This window comes from Perissodus microlepis, chromosome 7, assembly GCF_051167445.1.
Source record: "Perissodus microlepis isolate ML-2025 ecotype Zambia chromosome 7, ASM5116744v1, whole genome shotgun sequence".
In the NCBI taxonomy this organism is placed as follows: domain Eukaryota; kingdom Metazoa; phylum Chordata; class Actinopteri; order Cichliformes; family Cichlidae; genus Perissodus; species Perissodus microlepis.
Genome location: NC_140467.1, coordinates 48963961 through 48979479, shown reverse-complemented (window position 1 = coordinate 48979479; position 15519 = coordinate 48963961). Strand labels below are relative to the sequence as shown.

Genomic DNA, 15519 nt, shown 5'->3' with positions numbered 1-15519 from the left:
GAATTTATTATAGATACTCCTGCCATGTTATTTAGGTTTGGAGAGATGAGTGAGCTTGTTTTGATAATATATAGCGCTCTATTTCTGATTGCATGTCTGTGTGTGTGCGTGTGTGTGTGTGTGTCCATTGTGCTTATCACTTGGGTATGCCTGAAGCAACAGCAATTTAATTTCATATTAATAAGCACAGCGGCCACCTCCCTTCCACTAAAATGAAGAAAGAAAAATGCTAGTGTGTCAATTGTTGATTCAGTTTGACCATTTTATTTGCATTTTGTCAAATTAAATGCCACTCTGGGAAGGACTCTGGTTTCAACCGTATAAACACTGCATTTATTAAGACAAAACTTCAGGCAATTTCAGACCTTTTTAGGACCCCTCCCCCCCATATGCCCCTGCTTTGAACCTGCTTGATTACATACATTTAGACAAGGGGGTTCATTATATAAACATGCAAAAGTATTGAGTACTCTCCAGTGCAATATAACTTTCATGTCAGCTGATTCGTAATTGTATTACCTTACAGGCGTTACATTGTAAATATATCCCACACAGTAGGCACTCAATGCAACAAAGCTCTAAGTATTCCATTACTGAGCTTCAAGCCTTATTTATAATGCTTTCTGTGTCCACCCACATCTTTAAAAAGACCATCTTTGTACTCAAATGAGGCCATAATTACACTTTTTACTGCTATTTTATTAATAATCTTGCATATCCACAGGCATTTGGGGTTCCAGCTATAAAACAAATCCCCCCCAACACCTTTTTGGACTCATATAATCATATCATCATCATCATCATCATGTGTTTACTTCTGTGTGTTCATTCTGGTAGTCCTGGCCTTGTTCTTACCAAATACATTGGACAAATTGATCCTGGTCTTATCTGACCATCACTCCCCATGTTCATTAAACTTTTTTCTTTTCCCTGTTTATTGTTAATTAAGTCAAATTTGATCTTGCGGTGTTGTGCCAGAGAGAAAGCAAGAGAGTTGCTTGCTCTCTGAGCTGTCACAGAAAATCACATTTTTACTGATAACCCATGTGCCAAGTCTGAAGGTTTCATTTGTCTGTTTTTTTAGATTGTGTAAGTACTACCTCATTTAAAAGGATCCTGATTTGTAGTACTAGGGCATGTACTGTACCTCTGATTACTGTTGAAACTGTTTCGACTGATTTTTAAGTTGGCCATAAATCTTGCTGTATTCTTTTCCAGTGTTGTGAAGTCTCACAATCACATTTCTCAACTTCACCAGCAATTCTTTTCCACGTGGAGCAAGAATGCAGACAGTCACAGCCCAAAATGACAAAGCTCTTATGTTCACAGGTCATTTTGTAACGCTGATCATGTATTTAGGCTCATTCAAAATCCCAGAAAATCTCTGGTTTGTTTCGCTGATCACAACTTTTCTAACGTGCAGTGCTGTAAAATAGTTTATGCCCCCTTTTTGATTTCTTTCTTTTGTCATTTTTCTTTTTGCAATATTTGTTACACTTACATGTTTAAAATCATCAGACATAATGTAATATTAGACAAAGGTCTAAACTATCCAACCATATCTAATCCTCTGTGATAAAAGGAATTAATGTATTTAAAAGTAGATCTAATAAATCTGCATTTTGTATTTAAATCTTTGTTGAATATGACAAATATTGCAAAATAATAAAAAAACAGGACAGAACTGTACATGTCAATAAATAGAAGTTCATTTATTTTTGATGTACTGAGTTTCTACTTTGGGGTTTGTATTTTCAAGACAGTCTTTTAAATTGTTTAATGTTCATATGAGAATTTGCTCAAATCATTATCTAACAGTCAATATGTACAGACAGGTTCAGGAGGAGGTACACCACTGAGCATCTGTTATCATCTGTAAAACACGGCGGAGGTACTGTCATGGTTTATGGCTATGTTTAATTCAGAGGTGGTTCAGATCTTATCAGAAACGATAAACCTTTGAACGAGGACAAGTGTGGATTTTGAGCCATCATGCAATACAATGTGGAAAGCAACTGGTAGACAAAGAACAGAACAAAAGGTAGCTCACATCCAGTGAAGAGCTTTGAAATGTCCTTCGGGAAGCCTGGAGAACTTTTCCTGAAGACTACAAGGGTGTCCAACTCCAGGCCTCGAGGGCCGGTGTCCTGTCCTGCAGGTTTTAGATATCACCCTGGGTCAACACACCTGAATCAAATGATTAATTCATTACCAGGCCTCTGGAGAGCTTCAAGACATGTTGAGGAGGTCATTTAGCCATTTAAATCAGCTGTGTTGGATCAAGGACACATTTAAAGCTGCAGGACACCGGCCCTCGAGGCCTGGAGTTGGACACCCCTGACTTAAAGAAAGCTGCCAGAGAGAGTTCAGGCTGTGTTTTGTGTCCATGCCAAATATTGACTTTCAAACTCATTCAAACTCAGTTTTTCCTCATGTGCTGTTTTTCCACGATTTCCCTATTTGAATAAATCAATGCACCTATTTTTAGTTTTCTAGCAAAATATAAAGAAATGAGAGGTGGTTCAAGATTTTTGCACAATGCTGTATTTTTCTGAATAACTCTCAGAAACACAGTTTTCACACAAATGAAAATTTCTCTGACTGCAAACAGCACTGTGTCGAAAACACTTTTAAAAATAATCAGCTGAAGTGTGAAAAATCCTTTAATTACGTGACCTCATGTGATTTAATTAAACACGTCCAAACAGCTTAGACCCATTCCAAGGCCAGAGCTGTACTTTTTTTGTCATTTGCTCAGTATGTCGCTTTCTCTCACTACCTTTTTCACAGCTCATTCCTTTTGAGGCAGTGTCACGACCCAACAAATGGAACATTATGGTCAATGACTCACAGGTGCTAATGAAAAGGTAAGTTAGGTCAATGGACTTTGAGTTGTCAGTTAAAAGCAAAGACCGCAATAGTAATTTACGGCGCTTCATCACTCCCGGCTTTTAGCTTGTCAAATACATTGTGGTTAGGTTACTGTGAATCGATGCTCTCAGCGCTTCAGAGTCACACCTTTGTTCTAGTTAAAAATATCCAGAGTGGAAATCCATTTTTCTCTTTCCTTGCAGCAGCTGCAGTACTCTACTATTCTGTAATGCTCTTTTTATTCCTCTTTTACATTATTTACCTTTTTTTATTTCTTCTTCTGGTAGTCACAGAGAAACAGCGGACCACATCGAGGCTATAGCCGACAGGGCAGTAAGAGCCTCAAAGCAGACCTATAGCTCACTGATGGATCTACTGCAGGACAACTCTACAGAGGAGTACATCAGGAACCTAACGAAGCAGTGAGCACAAAGACAAACATATGTTCTTGTAGACATGCACAGGCAGAAACAATGCTTTGTATGAATTCACATTCACATAAAGCATTCTACAACTCCCTGGATTATTGCGCTTTTGCAGTGTGTGTGTATATAACAAAGTGCACCTATCACTGTATTATAGCTCAAGGTCCTCTTCTTTGCTGCTGCCTCTTAAAGCACACTAGAGTTAAGGAGTAAGACATTTAGCCACAGGGAGACAGCTTCTCTCTACTGTAAGCCTATTGCTTTCTTGGATTTGCCACACGCTTGCTGCATCTCCTAGCGTGTGATTGCTCTGAGGATTATCCTGGATGCTAGACAGAATGATGCAAAAAGCCCTCCGGTGGCCATGATGAGAGCAAGAAGTGAGGAGCTCCAAATTGATTACTCCCTTCTACCAGTAGTCAGCTTGATTCAGAGGAGTTGTGTTCATCTTCGGAGCACTGCTGTATGTCTGTGTGCGTGCTCGCGTGTGTGTCTGCGTGCGTTTGTGTGTCGCTTTATAGGATGCAAAGTGAGCAGTTTACGCACAGATGGGCAGCATAAAATTGCATTTCCCACACATATTTCCCCATGTGGTGGCACTTAAGCAGATCAGAGGCATTTTATAGGCAGGAAGCTACCCAATCAGAAAATGACAAAGGTATTCAACCTGTCTCCAACAAAAGGTCTGTATCACTTTCACTCAGCAGCACTGCAACTGTTAGAAACAATTCACCTCAGTGTTTGTAATCAGCAACAGCAAAGGGGTAGTAGCACTTGTTCAGCACAACTTTGAGCTACATTAATGGACTTTACATTTTAGTGGGAAACTGCGTACTTGCTTTTACCTTCCCTCATGTTTTTTGGAGATATTATTACTTTCTGATTGAGCTTTTACATAAAGAAGAATGTTGAAGAATAATTTAAATAACAAACCGAACAGCAGTTCACTGCCCTCTCTGGTTTTTTGAACATTGTGCCTCTTCTGACCATAGTCAGAACCATCCAGTAGAAATGTCACCAGGTCTCGGGGCAATTTTGTACATCCTTATTGCAAAGTGAAAAGTTAAATCCCTGAAAATAAGCAAAAAATGATTTTTAGCCAATGCTAGGTCACCGTTGAAAGCTTAAACCACAGCTTTCCAGCCAGTCTGTCTTGTATAATCTGTGCAGTAATGTGGTGTCTAGTTGAAACCCCAGTCATGTTTCAGATCTGTTAATAAAAGCAGCTACAGTTACTGTTGCAGTTTTTATTCTGCAGTCACTTTTTGCCCCTCCCTTTTCTTTTCTTTTTCTCACAACACAGAGTGATATATTTGCATAGTTTCACACTAGCAGGCTGTTTTCTTGTTCTGATGGAGAAAGGCTCCCTATAGGTTTAAAACATGCCTTTGAGGATCTTTGAATGAAGACATAAAAGTATGAAATTAATCACTGAGTGGGGAAAGAGATAAGGCAGAAGGGACAAAAATTACATTTGTGCATTAGGTTGGGGCTCTTTGAGCCTTGCTGTATTTAACGTAGTGACCAATTACAGTGGTACAAATGTATTTGTTGTTGGGGATATCTTATGCGGCCAGGTTTATTCTTTCATGGAGAACTTCAGGAGACTCAGATGTCTTACACACACACACACACACACACACACACACACACACACACGCGAGAAGGCTTGACTGAGGAGAATAAAAGTGTAGTGACACACACATATATAAAGCCATTCTGAAAGCTCTGCTCTGATAACATAGCGCATTCATACTATTGCTGTATGTACTATACTACATACAAGCAATTCATGTGTTCATGTCACTCTCAAGATATTGTGCACAGTGCTGCAAGGGAGTGAAAGCAAGTTAACTATACAAGCTCTTTTCTCTAATGTTGGGGAAATAACAATAAACATGGAGGGGATGCAGAACCATGAGCAAAGGAAGACTTTTATGAACAGCTTTACAGAGATGCTCAAACCATCTCACACCATTTCTAATGCTACAGTCACACCAGGATAAACAATGGTTGGAGACTGGACACAACCAAAACTATTGCATTTAACTTAAGACCTCTCTGAAATGTTTTCCTGGAAGATGGAGATTAGATCTGTGACCATCTGCAGTTATTTGCACTTTTTAAAACGACTTTCACGCATCAACTGTGAGTTTGTAGTTGAATGTAGTCATTGGTAATCAGTTCCAATTTATTTGCAATAATAGGGGAATTAATCGGTCTACAGACACAGAAATTAACATTTAAAATGTACTCTGACTGCTGTCAGAACCTCATGGACAGAAGCAGAAGTTCCTCCAGAAATAGATGCTTCAGGACAGATACTTTAATGCAAAATGACATAGGCACATCTCTCTATAAACAGAAATATAACCAGAATACAACTGGCTGGTAACCGACTGAGTTCAGTCCTCTATTGCAAAGAGACAAGTAAAACGAACTCCAGACTGCTTCACACTGACTGACATTTGTTGGAAAACTGTCCAGTTTTATAAATTAAACAGCAAATGTTTGCTTATTCTCTTATTCTCAATTGAAGTCCTATTTTTGCTCTAGTGTGACTGAGCCGCAGCAAGCAGCAAACCTGCATGCTGGTCAAAGAAAGAGCATAAGTCACAAAGTCAAACACACCTCTTTAACACTGATGTCACCTACCATTTCCTCTCCCTCTGCCAAGTACCTCCTACTGCTGAGTGCAAAGTGAAGTCAGCTCTACAGGAAGAAGGGGGGTTTCTGAGACAGCAGAGAGAAGAGGAGAGACATCAAGTTGTTGTGTGGGTCGTCTTTCTTTTAAATTTAGAAACGAGGACCTCTGTATACGTCCTGTACATTCTTGCAAATAAAGTCTAAAACACAAGGAAACTCTTTAACACTAATTTCACTGGTGCATCAGTTTCTGCAACTGATGCATCATAATATACAGAATTATATGATAATGTGTCTGGGTCAGATAGGTTGCAAAATAAATAATAATGTATGCTTCTCTCTGCATTTAACCCATCAACTCAGTGGGCTGCCACCAATCTAGCACCTGGGGAGCAGTGTGTAGGGACGGTACCTTCCTCAGTGGTACCTCATGGTAGCCGTTCAGTGGATTTGAACCCCCAACCTTCCAATCATGGGGTGATCACTTTACCTACTGAGCTATCCCTCAGCAGTATAAAGCTGCTGTTGTATATAAGGAACCCATTTTTTTATTTTCTCTTTTTGTCTTTTAAGTTGGCTTTTTATTAAACAGGATAATACAGAAGGCTGAAATTTTTCTGTATGAGCTTTTGTGTCCACACGATTCAAAAGAAAAACATTTGTCTCACATACTAATTAAAAAAGCACTTTTTAAATTAGTTTCAAGATTGTTATTGCATTCAGTATTGCACGCTGTGATCATCTTATTATTTGGAAAATGATTTACAGTATATGTGACATTCAAATGATCCTGTAGTATAGAATCTCACTATATGAACACTTATAAATGACCCAGCATATTTTACATTAAAGCTGAAATAGACTACATGTTTTGGACTTCAGTCAGTCAGTCAGTAAGTCAGTCATGTTTTGATATCAGTATCACCATATTTTTATGTAAATGTTCTGTGAGAGAACTCCTGCACTGCATCTGGGAACCGTTTGCTGTAGAAAATCTAGTTCATGACATGAGACTTGTAAGAGGAGAATGAAGAGAGAGAGACAGAATGTGCAGTGGCTTTAGAAGAGGACTTTCACCTTGGCAAGTGTGGTTAAAAGCCAATGTGAAGCTAGAAGTTAGCACTAGCACATTTTTAGCATGCATGTGCACGTAGGTGGTTGTGTAGAACAGAGACAAGAACTTTTTTAAAAAAAAACTTTTCTATATGTTTCCCACCTATCGGGGATATATTATATGTTTTGATACATTCTTACTGTACTTCTTTCATTTTAGAATCACACAGATGCAGCAGCAGAAGGAGAACCTGACGGTGCAGGTGAACGATACTGTAGCCGAACAGCTGGCCCTGGAGGAAGAAGCTGCTGGTTTAAAGCTTGCCTTGGGTAACATCACATCATCCTTACATCAGCTGGCTCTGATGCCAGATGCCAGCCCATATCCGGAGGCTGATCACACTCAGTTCAACCAAACCAAACATCTAACCAACTTTACAACAGAGGTCAGTTTAATCTTCACTGCGATTTCAAGCATATTCTGTTGCATTTTGAACCAATAAATCAATCATTTCATTCCAATTAGTGTGGGTGCTGCTTATATAAGGAACCAGTCTGGTTTGTTTAACTTGGCTCATATAGAGACAGAGGTATGGGAAATTGGAAGTTAATGTCACTTTGTTTTTTTCTCATTTAATATTTGGCAAGGAAAGACGCACACTGAGGCACAGGAGATAAGATTCTGGCAGCTTCTGTTGCTCACAGGGCACATGTTGTTCTGGAGGGGGGGTGATTACCACAGCAGCATGTCTGAGCAGAATACACTGTTAAATGACCCAGAAATATGCTAAGGTGCCGTTTGTGTACGTGGTAGTTTAACAAAAGTAGAGAAAGCAATTAAAAAAAATATCTTTATTCTAATAGAACTGTTGCTTCTTGTTATTCCCTTTCTTGTGTAGTGGGGTGAGACCCTGGTGAAACAGACAAAAGAACTGGACCAGCAAGTTCAGACTCAAGACGGTCTCATTGCCAAGGTCAGAGAAGTGGTGGAGCCTTTACTACAGACAGTCAACAACAGCATGGAAAGCGTGAATAACGTCAGCAAGGTAACTACACTAAGTGATTGCTAGTATTGATGGTTATTAGCCATGTTAACAGCATAGTTCTGTGAATTATTAAAACACAGACATGTATGTTCATTTATTGTTATTCTTTCTATGTTCATTCTATCACTACGTATAGTGATACAGCAAAACCTTAAACACCAAAGAAATGAGTCATATAAACATATTTTTTGTTCTTCTTCTTTGCAAGCTACATTTTCATTGTATAAGGCAAAGTAATCAATTATAGATGTGCATGACAACACATTCCACAGACCCCAGAGTTTAGCGAAAAGTATTTACAAGCAACAATGTGCACGTAGACGTAAGGTACGTGCAATGTCAACAACGTAGGCGTAATGTTCGTCGTCGTCGTCGTTTTGAGATCAGCTAATACAAATCCATCCATTCTCTTCCGCTTATCCTTTTCAGGGTTGCTGGAACCTGTCCCAGCTGTCTTTAGGGCGAGGGGCAGGGTACAACCTGGACAGGTCACCAGTCTGTCACAGGGCTACATAGACACAGACAACCATTTGCACTCACATGGGCAATTTAGTGTTTCCAATTAACCTATCTATGGGAGGAAGAGATGGATGGATGGATGGATAGATAGATAATTACAGAAGAATATTTTGTTACAAACACAATAATTGAACAAAATATAACATGAAACTCAATAAACATTATTGCAAAGATTTAATAAACTACACTTGACTTTACTGACTTCTTGCTTTATCCTCCTTCTCTTGTACTAAAGCTGCAAACTCAAGCTCACGGAGCAAAAGTTGTGACTTTGTCATCAGTTGTGACAGGCAAAGAGGTGGAATCAGAAGCAATCTCTCTTCACAGACAACTAGAACGTAAGCCTCTATCTTTTTGACGTACATTATTGCTTTTGTTGAATGTACAACTAAATTATTTTGCTTAAATTGAAATGTCAAGTACTGAGATGAAAAGAAAACCATTGTATGACCCAGAGACTCGTGTATTAATATAATAGATATGTCATCACGGTTGTAATGTCTTGACCCATTTGTCACGTATTCTGCACAATAGCGGCTTCTGTAGAAAAACGGAAAGAGCCAGAATGTTTTGAGTCGTTCTAGCTTAAACTTCAGTAATTAAATATTGACATTTATGAAACATAAAGAGAGTCTTGGGTTATTTTGTCTGCTTGGACAGTCAGTAATAGTAGAGAGTAATACAGAGTGGATAAAAAAATTAAATTCACCCAGTACACAGTGACTTTTTTAGTCAAATATTTTTTTTAATCTAATACAACTTTGATTATGCCTTAATCCTAATAACATCCATCCTCTTGAATCTCCATTCAGGCATGGTTACACAGTGGCCCCGTCAACAGGCGCAGACCAAGGCTGCAATCAAGAAGGCAAGACCCTTGGAGGAAAAGATCCTGCCTGATGTCAAGAAGAAAGTCGCAGAGACCGAGAAGATGCTTAAACCAGCTCTGGAACACTCCAACATCTCAAGTAGCACGGCAAAGGACGCCGAACAAAAAGCGCATGCTGTGGTAAAGGTGTGAATACTTGTTTTTCCAACCATAACACTGAACAAATGGGATTATAAATGATGCATGTTAATTGGAGAATTGCTAATTTGTGGAATTGACAAAAATTTTGCAGTAAGTCAATAATTTTTTGTGTGATACACAAAACAAAATTCCTAATTTGTTCAAAAGTATAGCTTCTGATTAGATGATGTCACAAATAATAATGTTCCAGTTAATCTCACCCAAAGGCCTTCTAGAGTAACAACTCTGGGAAGTTATTTTGACTTTAAAAGTCCCAGTCAATGAATTAATAGAGAGCCGTAGCTTAAACTCAATAGTCACTGAGGCATAAAAACTGCATGTATAATATCACAAGTCAAATATGAAAAAAAAAAACTATGAAATAAGTTGTGTTTTCCTACTTTTTTGCAACGTTTTACACCAAGGATTAATTTAAGCTCAATACGAAGTGTTAATACAATCAGCATATTTGGCTCATTTCAACACCCGACCAGCTACCGTGCTAATTCACATGATAAACACACAGCCAAGATCAACCACCAATGCACTTTACAGCCACTACACAAACCCAAACCCAAGCTGTGTGCATGCATCAGTTGCAGATTATTGATTCTTTGGAGGAAGAAATGTAACGATCGCCATCTCTGACATTACAGAATTCCCCAGAAAATTTCTCATCAGGATTCCTTGAGTGCCACATCTCTCTACTACAAGTTCTCATCACTTGATACTGCTGTTCTGTCAAGTGCTGATACTAAGTGTCTGTGCCTTAAGGCTAACATCTAAAGGTGCTCTTTTGATTAGCCAAGTCTGTGCTGGTATAAATCTTAAGTTTGTCTACGAGGGCACCGGGTTCATTTTACTGATGGGAGTTGATATTTTGCAGTTGCTTTTCTTTTTGACTGTTATGTTTTCACTCAGTTTTGATGTTTATTTTTACTCACTATCAAAAAACGCCATATGTGATGCTGTCACATATTGCCGATCACAGCAGTACTTAAATGCTGATTAGGCGATTGTTAGCATGCTAACATACAAAATAAAAAGCTAAGCAAACATTAAAGTAGCTCTCACAATCCACAGATCCATAGATCTCTTAGTGGTTTTCCATAAACATTCCAGAATATTTCCGGTAGTCATTTGCTAACCTTTCCCTCATTTTTGTGTTTAGGAATCCAAAGCCATTCTGACCCAGGCTAAGCATACCAGGACTGCATCTGCTCACCTTAGCTCCAATATAGACTCTGCCTTAGAGCAACTGTCAGTGCAGGAGTTGCTGACTGATAGAGCTAACACCCAGATTACCTCAGAGGTATTTAACACAGCCATACACATATTTGAAGGAAAAAATCTATGCATATCGATCTGTTCATCCTGCGTGCAGCTTAAAAGACTGTTTCTAGAGCATGTCTTGTAATTCTCAGCCTGGGGTGTCTCTGGCCAGCGTAAAGGAAGATATGGAAGCAGCCAAGCTCCAGCTAGAGGCCTATTCTGTTACACTAACTGAGCTAATCAGCAAGATTGGTAAGTCACTACTTTTTGCTCTTCTGTGTCTATAAAACCCATAAATTTTCATTATACCTTAAATATCAGCCCACTAAAGAGCTCGGTGCTTTTTAATGCCTCATTAAACATGGAAATACTCCTCAGACCGTAAAACACGAATAACTGCTGTGCACAAGTCCGAGCAGCATTTCCTTTAGGTCTGACATATATATCTGACCTACTGTATGTCCTCTTTGGTCAAATCATTTTTATAATCCATTAGAAAGGTGAGGTTTTGCACTTTGTGGTCAGTTCTACTGTGCTTGAGAGAATAATCATCCAATCACTGCAATTAGGTCACGATGCTGGGTTATGTGCTGTTTGAATAAGTGAAGTAGGACAGCCATTAATAAACCACAGTCTAAAAAAACAAATTTTTTTTTAAGTCTGTTATGCAGCGTTTTCTTTTTCTGTCCTCCCTCCAGATGGGGATGTGCCACTGGAGCGATTTCACCGGATCTTGAACGAGACAGCGCGCCGTCTGAGCATGCTTCGCGGGAGTGTAGAGAGCCCAACGCTAGGCTCAAAGATCCAGAAGCTGCAATCGGCCGCTAAAGAGCAGCAGAGCCGTCTGTCCCTCATTGAACAGGACATACAGGAGATCACGGAGGAGAGAGACAGTCTCAGAGACATTGCCTTAAACCTGCCCCAGTCCTGCCCCGAGGCAACCGGAGCAGGCAAAGGATAGATGCTATAGATGACGAGCATTACATCATTGATAGCTGAACATCAGAAAAGTCTGGGATGATTTTGTTAAGAGAAGGAGTTGCAGTGATTTTGTGTTCAACTTCAGAAAAAGTATTTTTAGATTTTTCCTTTTTTGCCCCAAGGTGCAATTCATTTTACCTCCACAGCAGACCGACACACACACACACACACACACACACACACACACACACACACACACACACACCAGCCAAAAGCCCAAGACTTCTCCACTGCCTCCCATGATTTATAACCAATCTTCCTTCTCCTTCTTGTTTTCATCGTTTTCTTTTTTTTTTTACTCAACTCTCTTTTAGTAACAACATCCGAACTTCAATTTCACCATGAATAATAAGCAGCCATTCTGAACTGCTGGAGTGCACTGTCAAGTTTAAAATAATGCTGATTTTCCTTTGTGGGGCTAAAAGGTGTGTCTGAGTGCTCCTTCAGACTGACACATTCATTTACACTTGAGCTCTTTTTCATCACCATTGCTTAATTAACAATTAGTCCCCTTGGCCTCAGTGGAGTTCAGGTCAGGCTTCGACAGCACAGAACCTGTTTTCAGGATTATTACAGTGCCTACCTCTCTCAGTTTTTGCAGTTTCTCAATATTTCTGTCTTTCTGTGCCTCTGTCAAATGGACAAACTTTGCTTGGCTTGGAGTCGCGCTTCGTCACACTGCGTGGCTCCTGATGACTAAAACATAAAAGCAAAGGGTCTTTCCGCAAGTCTTACAACAGGTCATTTGCAGCGATGATCACCAAATTACTGTTAACCAGTGTTGGTTAATTTCATTAACAATTTCAGATGTTTTCACAGCTTCAAGTGTCATTTCAGAGTAAAGACAAAAATAAGAAAGAAAACTGTAAATTGCACTGTCATACTCGAACCTGAGTCTAAACACACACTTTTACAGATTGACTCATGGAAGTGCTCAATAATGCCACTACTGGTACCAGCTGTAGCTGCACATGACATTTATAATTTAACAAAACAGTTGAGAACTGTGCTTTTAGTATTTCAGATTTTTTTTTTTCTTTTTATTTAACTACAATAACACGAGATGAGATTTAAAATCTCTTTTGCAAGAGAGTCGCAGCCAATGCTTGGTTCATTACGCATTACTTTACTTAAAAGAAATGCACTATGTTAGCTAATTACTTGATTGAGAAAGTACACTACTCATTATACAGCTACTCTATAAAATAACCTGAAATGCATCGTCACATAATTACTAGTTAAAAATATAAGCCTGAGGCTACACTCCCACACACCAATATAAATCCCTATTTGAATACAGAAACACGAGCAATCTTTCTTTTACTTTTTACAATATGAACACAAAACCAGCAACACAAAGCAAAGTTTAAAATCCGACCAAAGAAACTTTAAAGTGATGGCCATAACGATAGAAATGAAAGATAGAAACGTAGGCTACAATGCTACAACCATGAGTTTGCTACCTTTTGAAGTGTCTGGCTGCGGGGCTGGGGCTGGCCAGCGCTCAGCTTTAACATCACTCTGGGTTCTTCGCTAGCTTTGTGTTAGCATGCTGTCTGTGCAGATGGCTGCAAGGAGCCAAAGTTGTGTTTCTATTCTGGACTCAGTTTGCGTTTCATTATCGCTTGTCCTTTCATGCAGTAAAAACAAAAGTTCAATTCAATTCAATTCAATTCAATTTTATTTATATAGCGCCAAATCACAACAAAAGTCGCCTCAAGGCGACATTTTTCAGTTATCTGCAAAAATGTAGACTACACCATTTTCCACCTCCCAGCACCAGAAACTGAAATCAGCTGATTGTAGCATGTTGATTTTTTCTTTTCCTTTCTATCTGCCTGGCAGAAAACTGAAGAACCTAACAAGACAATAGTAACTGTAATGTAATCACTGAATCTTGCATCATGCATATATTAGTGTGTTACTGAAAAATATAATGAGATTAAAGCAATAATGCTGTTAACATCTTTTACAAGTATGATAGCTAAGGTACATATGTAGATTCTGTCTAAGATATCATTAAAAACAGATTCACTTTACTCTCATTTGTGGCACGTAAAAATATCAGTGTGTAAGGATTATTGTACTCCTTCATAGTTGTATACCCAGCTACAGGTTATGGCCTGTTTACAGCCTGACTGTGACACATAATTTGGACATTGAGGTCTTAAAAGGGTCCCAAAAGATACAGGTTTGGATTTTTTAAAATGGTGCAGGAACCCTGTGCAAGACTTGTAAAGCGATGATAATGATGAAGCGAAGATATTATTTAAAAATTACATTGTTCTGCTTTTATAAATGCTCAGTCTAATCTAATCAAAAGTTATACCTGTTTTTCATGCAAGTGCCCCAGTCACATGTCTGCTTGTAATAATTGTAACAATGCCCGAGTGTATAAGGCCTGAACCATAATGCAATAAAATATACACGATACGTCCGTCTTGCATAATGTATCGAATTGTTAGTGGACATTTTTGTGTAATATTGTACAACAAAGCATAATGGAAATGAAAGGGCTGCTCAAAGCTGAGTAGATGCGGATATCTGGAAATGGGTGAGTAACATATTGATGAACACAATAAAATTATAAAAATGGGTTTGTTTTATTTGTGAATTTACTTTCCTTCCTTCCTTTCCTATGTCTGAGTTTTGTGTGATCTCTAGAAGTGAAACAAAGAGAAGTCACTAATCCAGCAGCCTTGGAAGGAAGAAGGTTTCTGAAAAACAATGAAAGTGCTGAAGTTCTTAGCTCCCTTAACCAGAACCATTTACCACAAGCCCAAGTCTAGACTAAACCTTACAACTGCTGTAGTGGATGACAATTTGTTTTTGAAAGGGGGAGTAAAACTCCCGGGAGTACACTTAAGACTGATGAAAGGAAAGGTTCAGCAGAAAGTGGATCAAAGACAAACTCATATATGACACTATAACTTTAGCCCTTTAAACAAACACATTTTCTCTTAGTACAAAGTTGTGTTACTGTTTTTGTTTGTGAGCAAAAAAGTCTCCTATCACTCTCGGGTGTCAGGACTAAACATAAAGGCCAGTGGTCGATTAGCTTAGCTTACCTAGTCTGACTCTTCACAAGGGGAGAGGAATCACCTGCCAGTCCACACTAACCCTCACCTATCTACAACTCTTTACTTGTTGTTTGCTTGTTTTTTTCCCCAACAACAGATCAGCTTTTGTCTTAAATAAAATAAACATTCACAGTTAGGTTTACACATTTATAGACACTCAAGTATTTTTGTTAATTTTGACTCCTTACATCACCACTAGGGATGGGTACCGGTATCCGGTGCCATCATGGCACCGGTTCTGACATAAACGGTAGTAACCAGACCGAAAAGCAGCGCACATTTCGGTGCTTTATTTCGGTGCTTTTTTTCCTGAGCTGTGATACACTTTAGATTCTAGCCAATCATTTTACGTTTCCGAGGATAGTAGGCGGGTCCAGGTATATACGTTCTTTTAGAGCAGAGCTACAGATTAAAAATGCCCAAGGCGAAGCGGTCAAAAGTCTGGCTGTACTTCACAGCAACATATGTAAACTCAGCAGCCTGCAACAAGTGCTTTAAGCTCATACTGTGATACTGTCAAAGGAGGTAACACCTCAAATCCGATGAAACACCTGGCGACGCATAGCGTTTTTTTTAAAAGCCGAAAAATGCACCGTATTTGATAGCTTGCTGCGAGA

General features: G+C 39.0%; 1 protein-coding gene across 1 annotated transcript in view; it reads left to right on the top strand.

Moving 5' to 3' along the window:
* Positions 1-14417, top strand: part of lamc3 (laminin, gamma 3) — a 138857-nt gene extending 124440 nt beyond the window's left edge. The window contains exons 20-28 of the mRNA XM_084935632.1: positions 2791-2867; positions 3159-3293; positions 7216-7441; positions 7895-8041; positions 8796-8898; positions 9373-9575; positions 10741-10881; positions 10994-11093; positions 11540-14417. Of these exons, the coding sequence (XP_084791758.1) occupies positions 2791-2867; positions 3159-3293; positions 7216-7441; positions 7895-8041; positions 8796-8898; positions 9373-9575; positions 10741-10881; positions 10994-11093; positions 11540-11802 (1395 nt within the window). The 3' untranslated portion in view covers positions 11803-14417. The remainder of the gene's footprint in view (positions 1-2790; positions 2868-3158; positions 3294-7215; positions 7442-7894; positions 8042-8795; positions 8899-9372; positions 9576-10740; positions 10882-10993; positions 11094-11539) is intronic.
* Positions 14418-15519: the final 1102 nt, after the last annotated feature.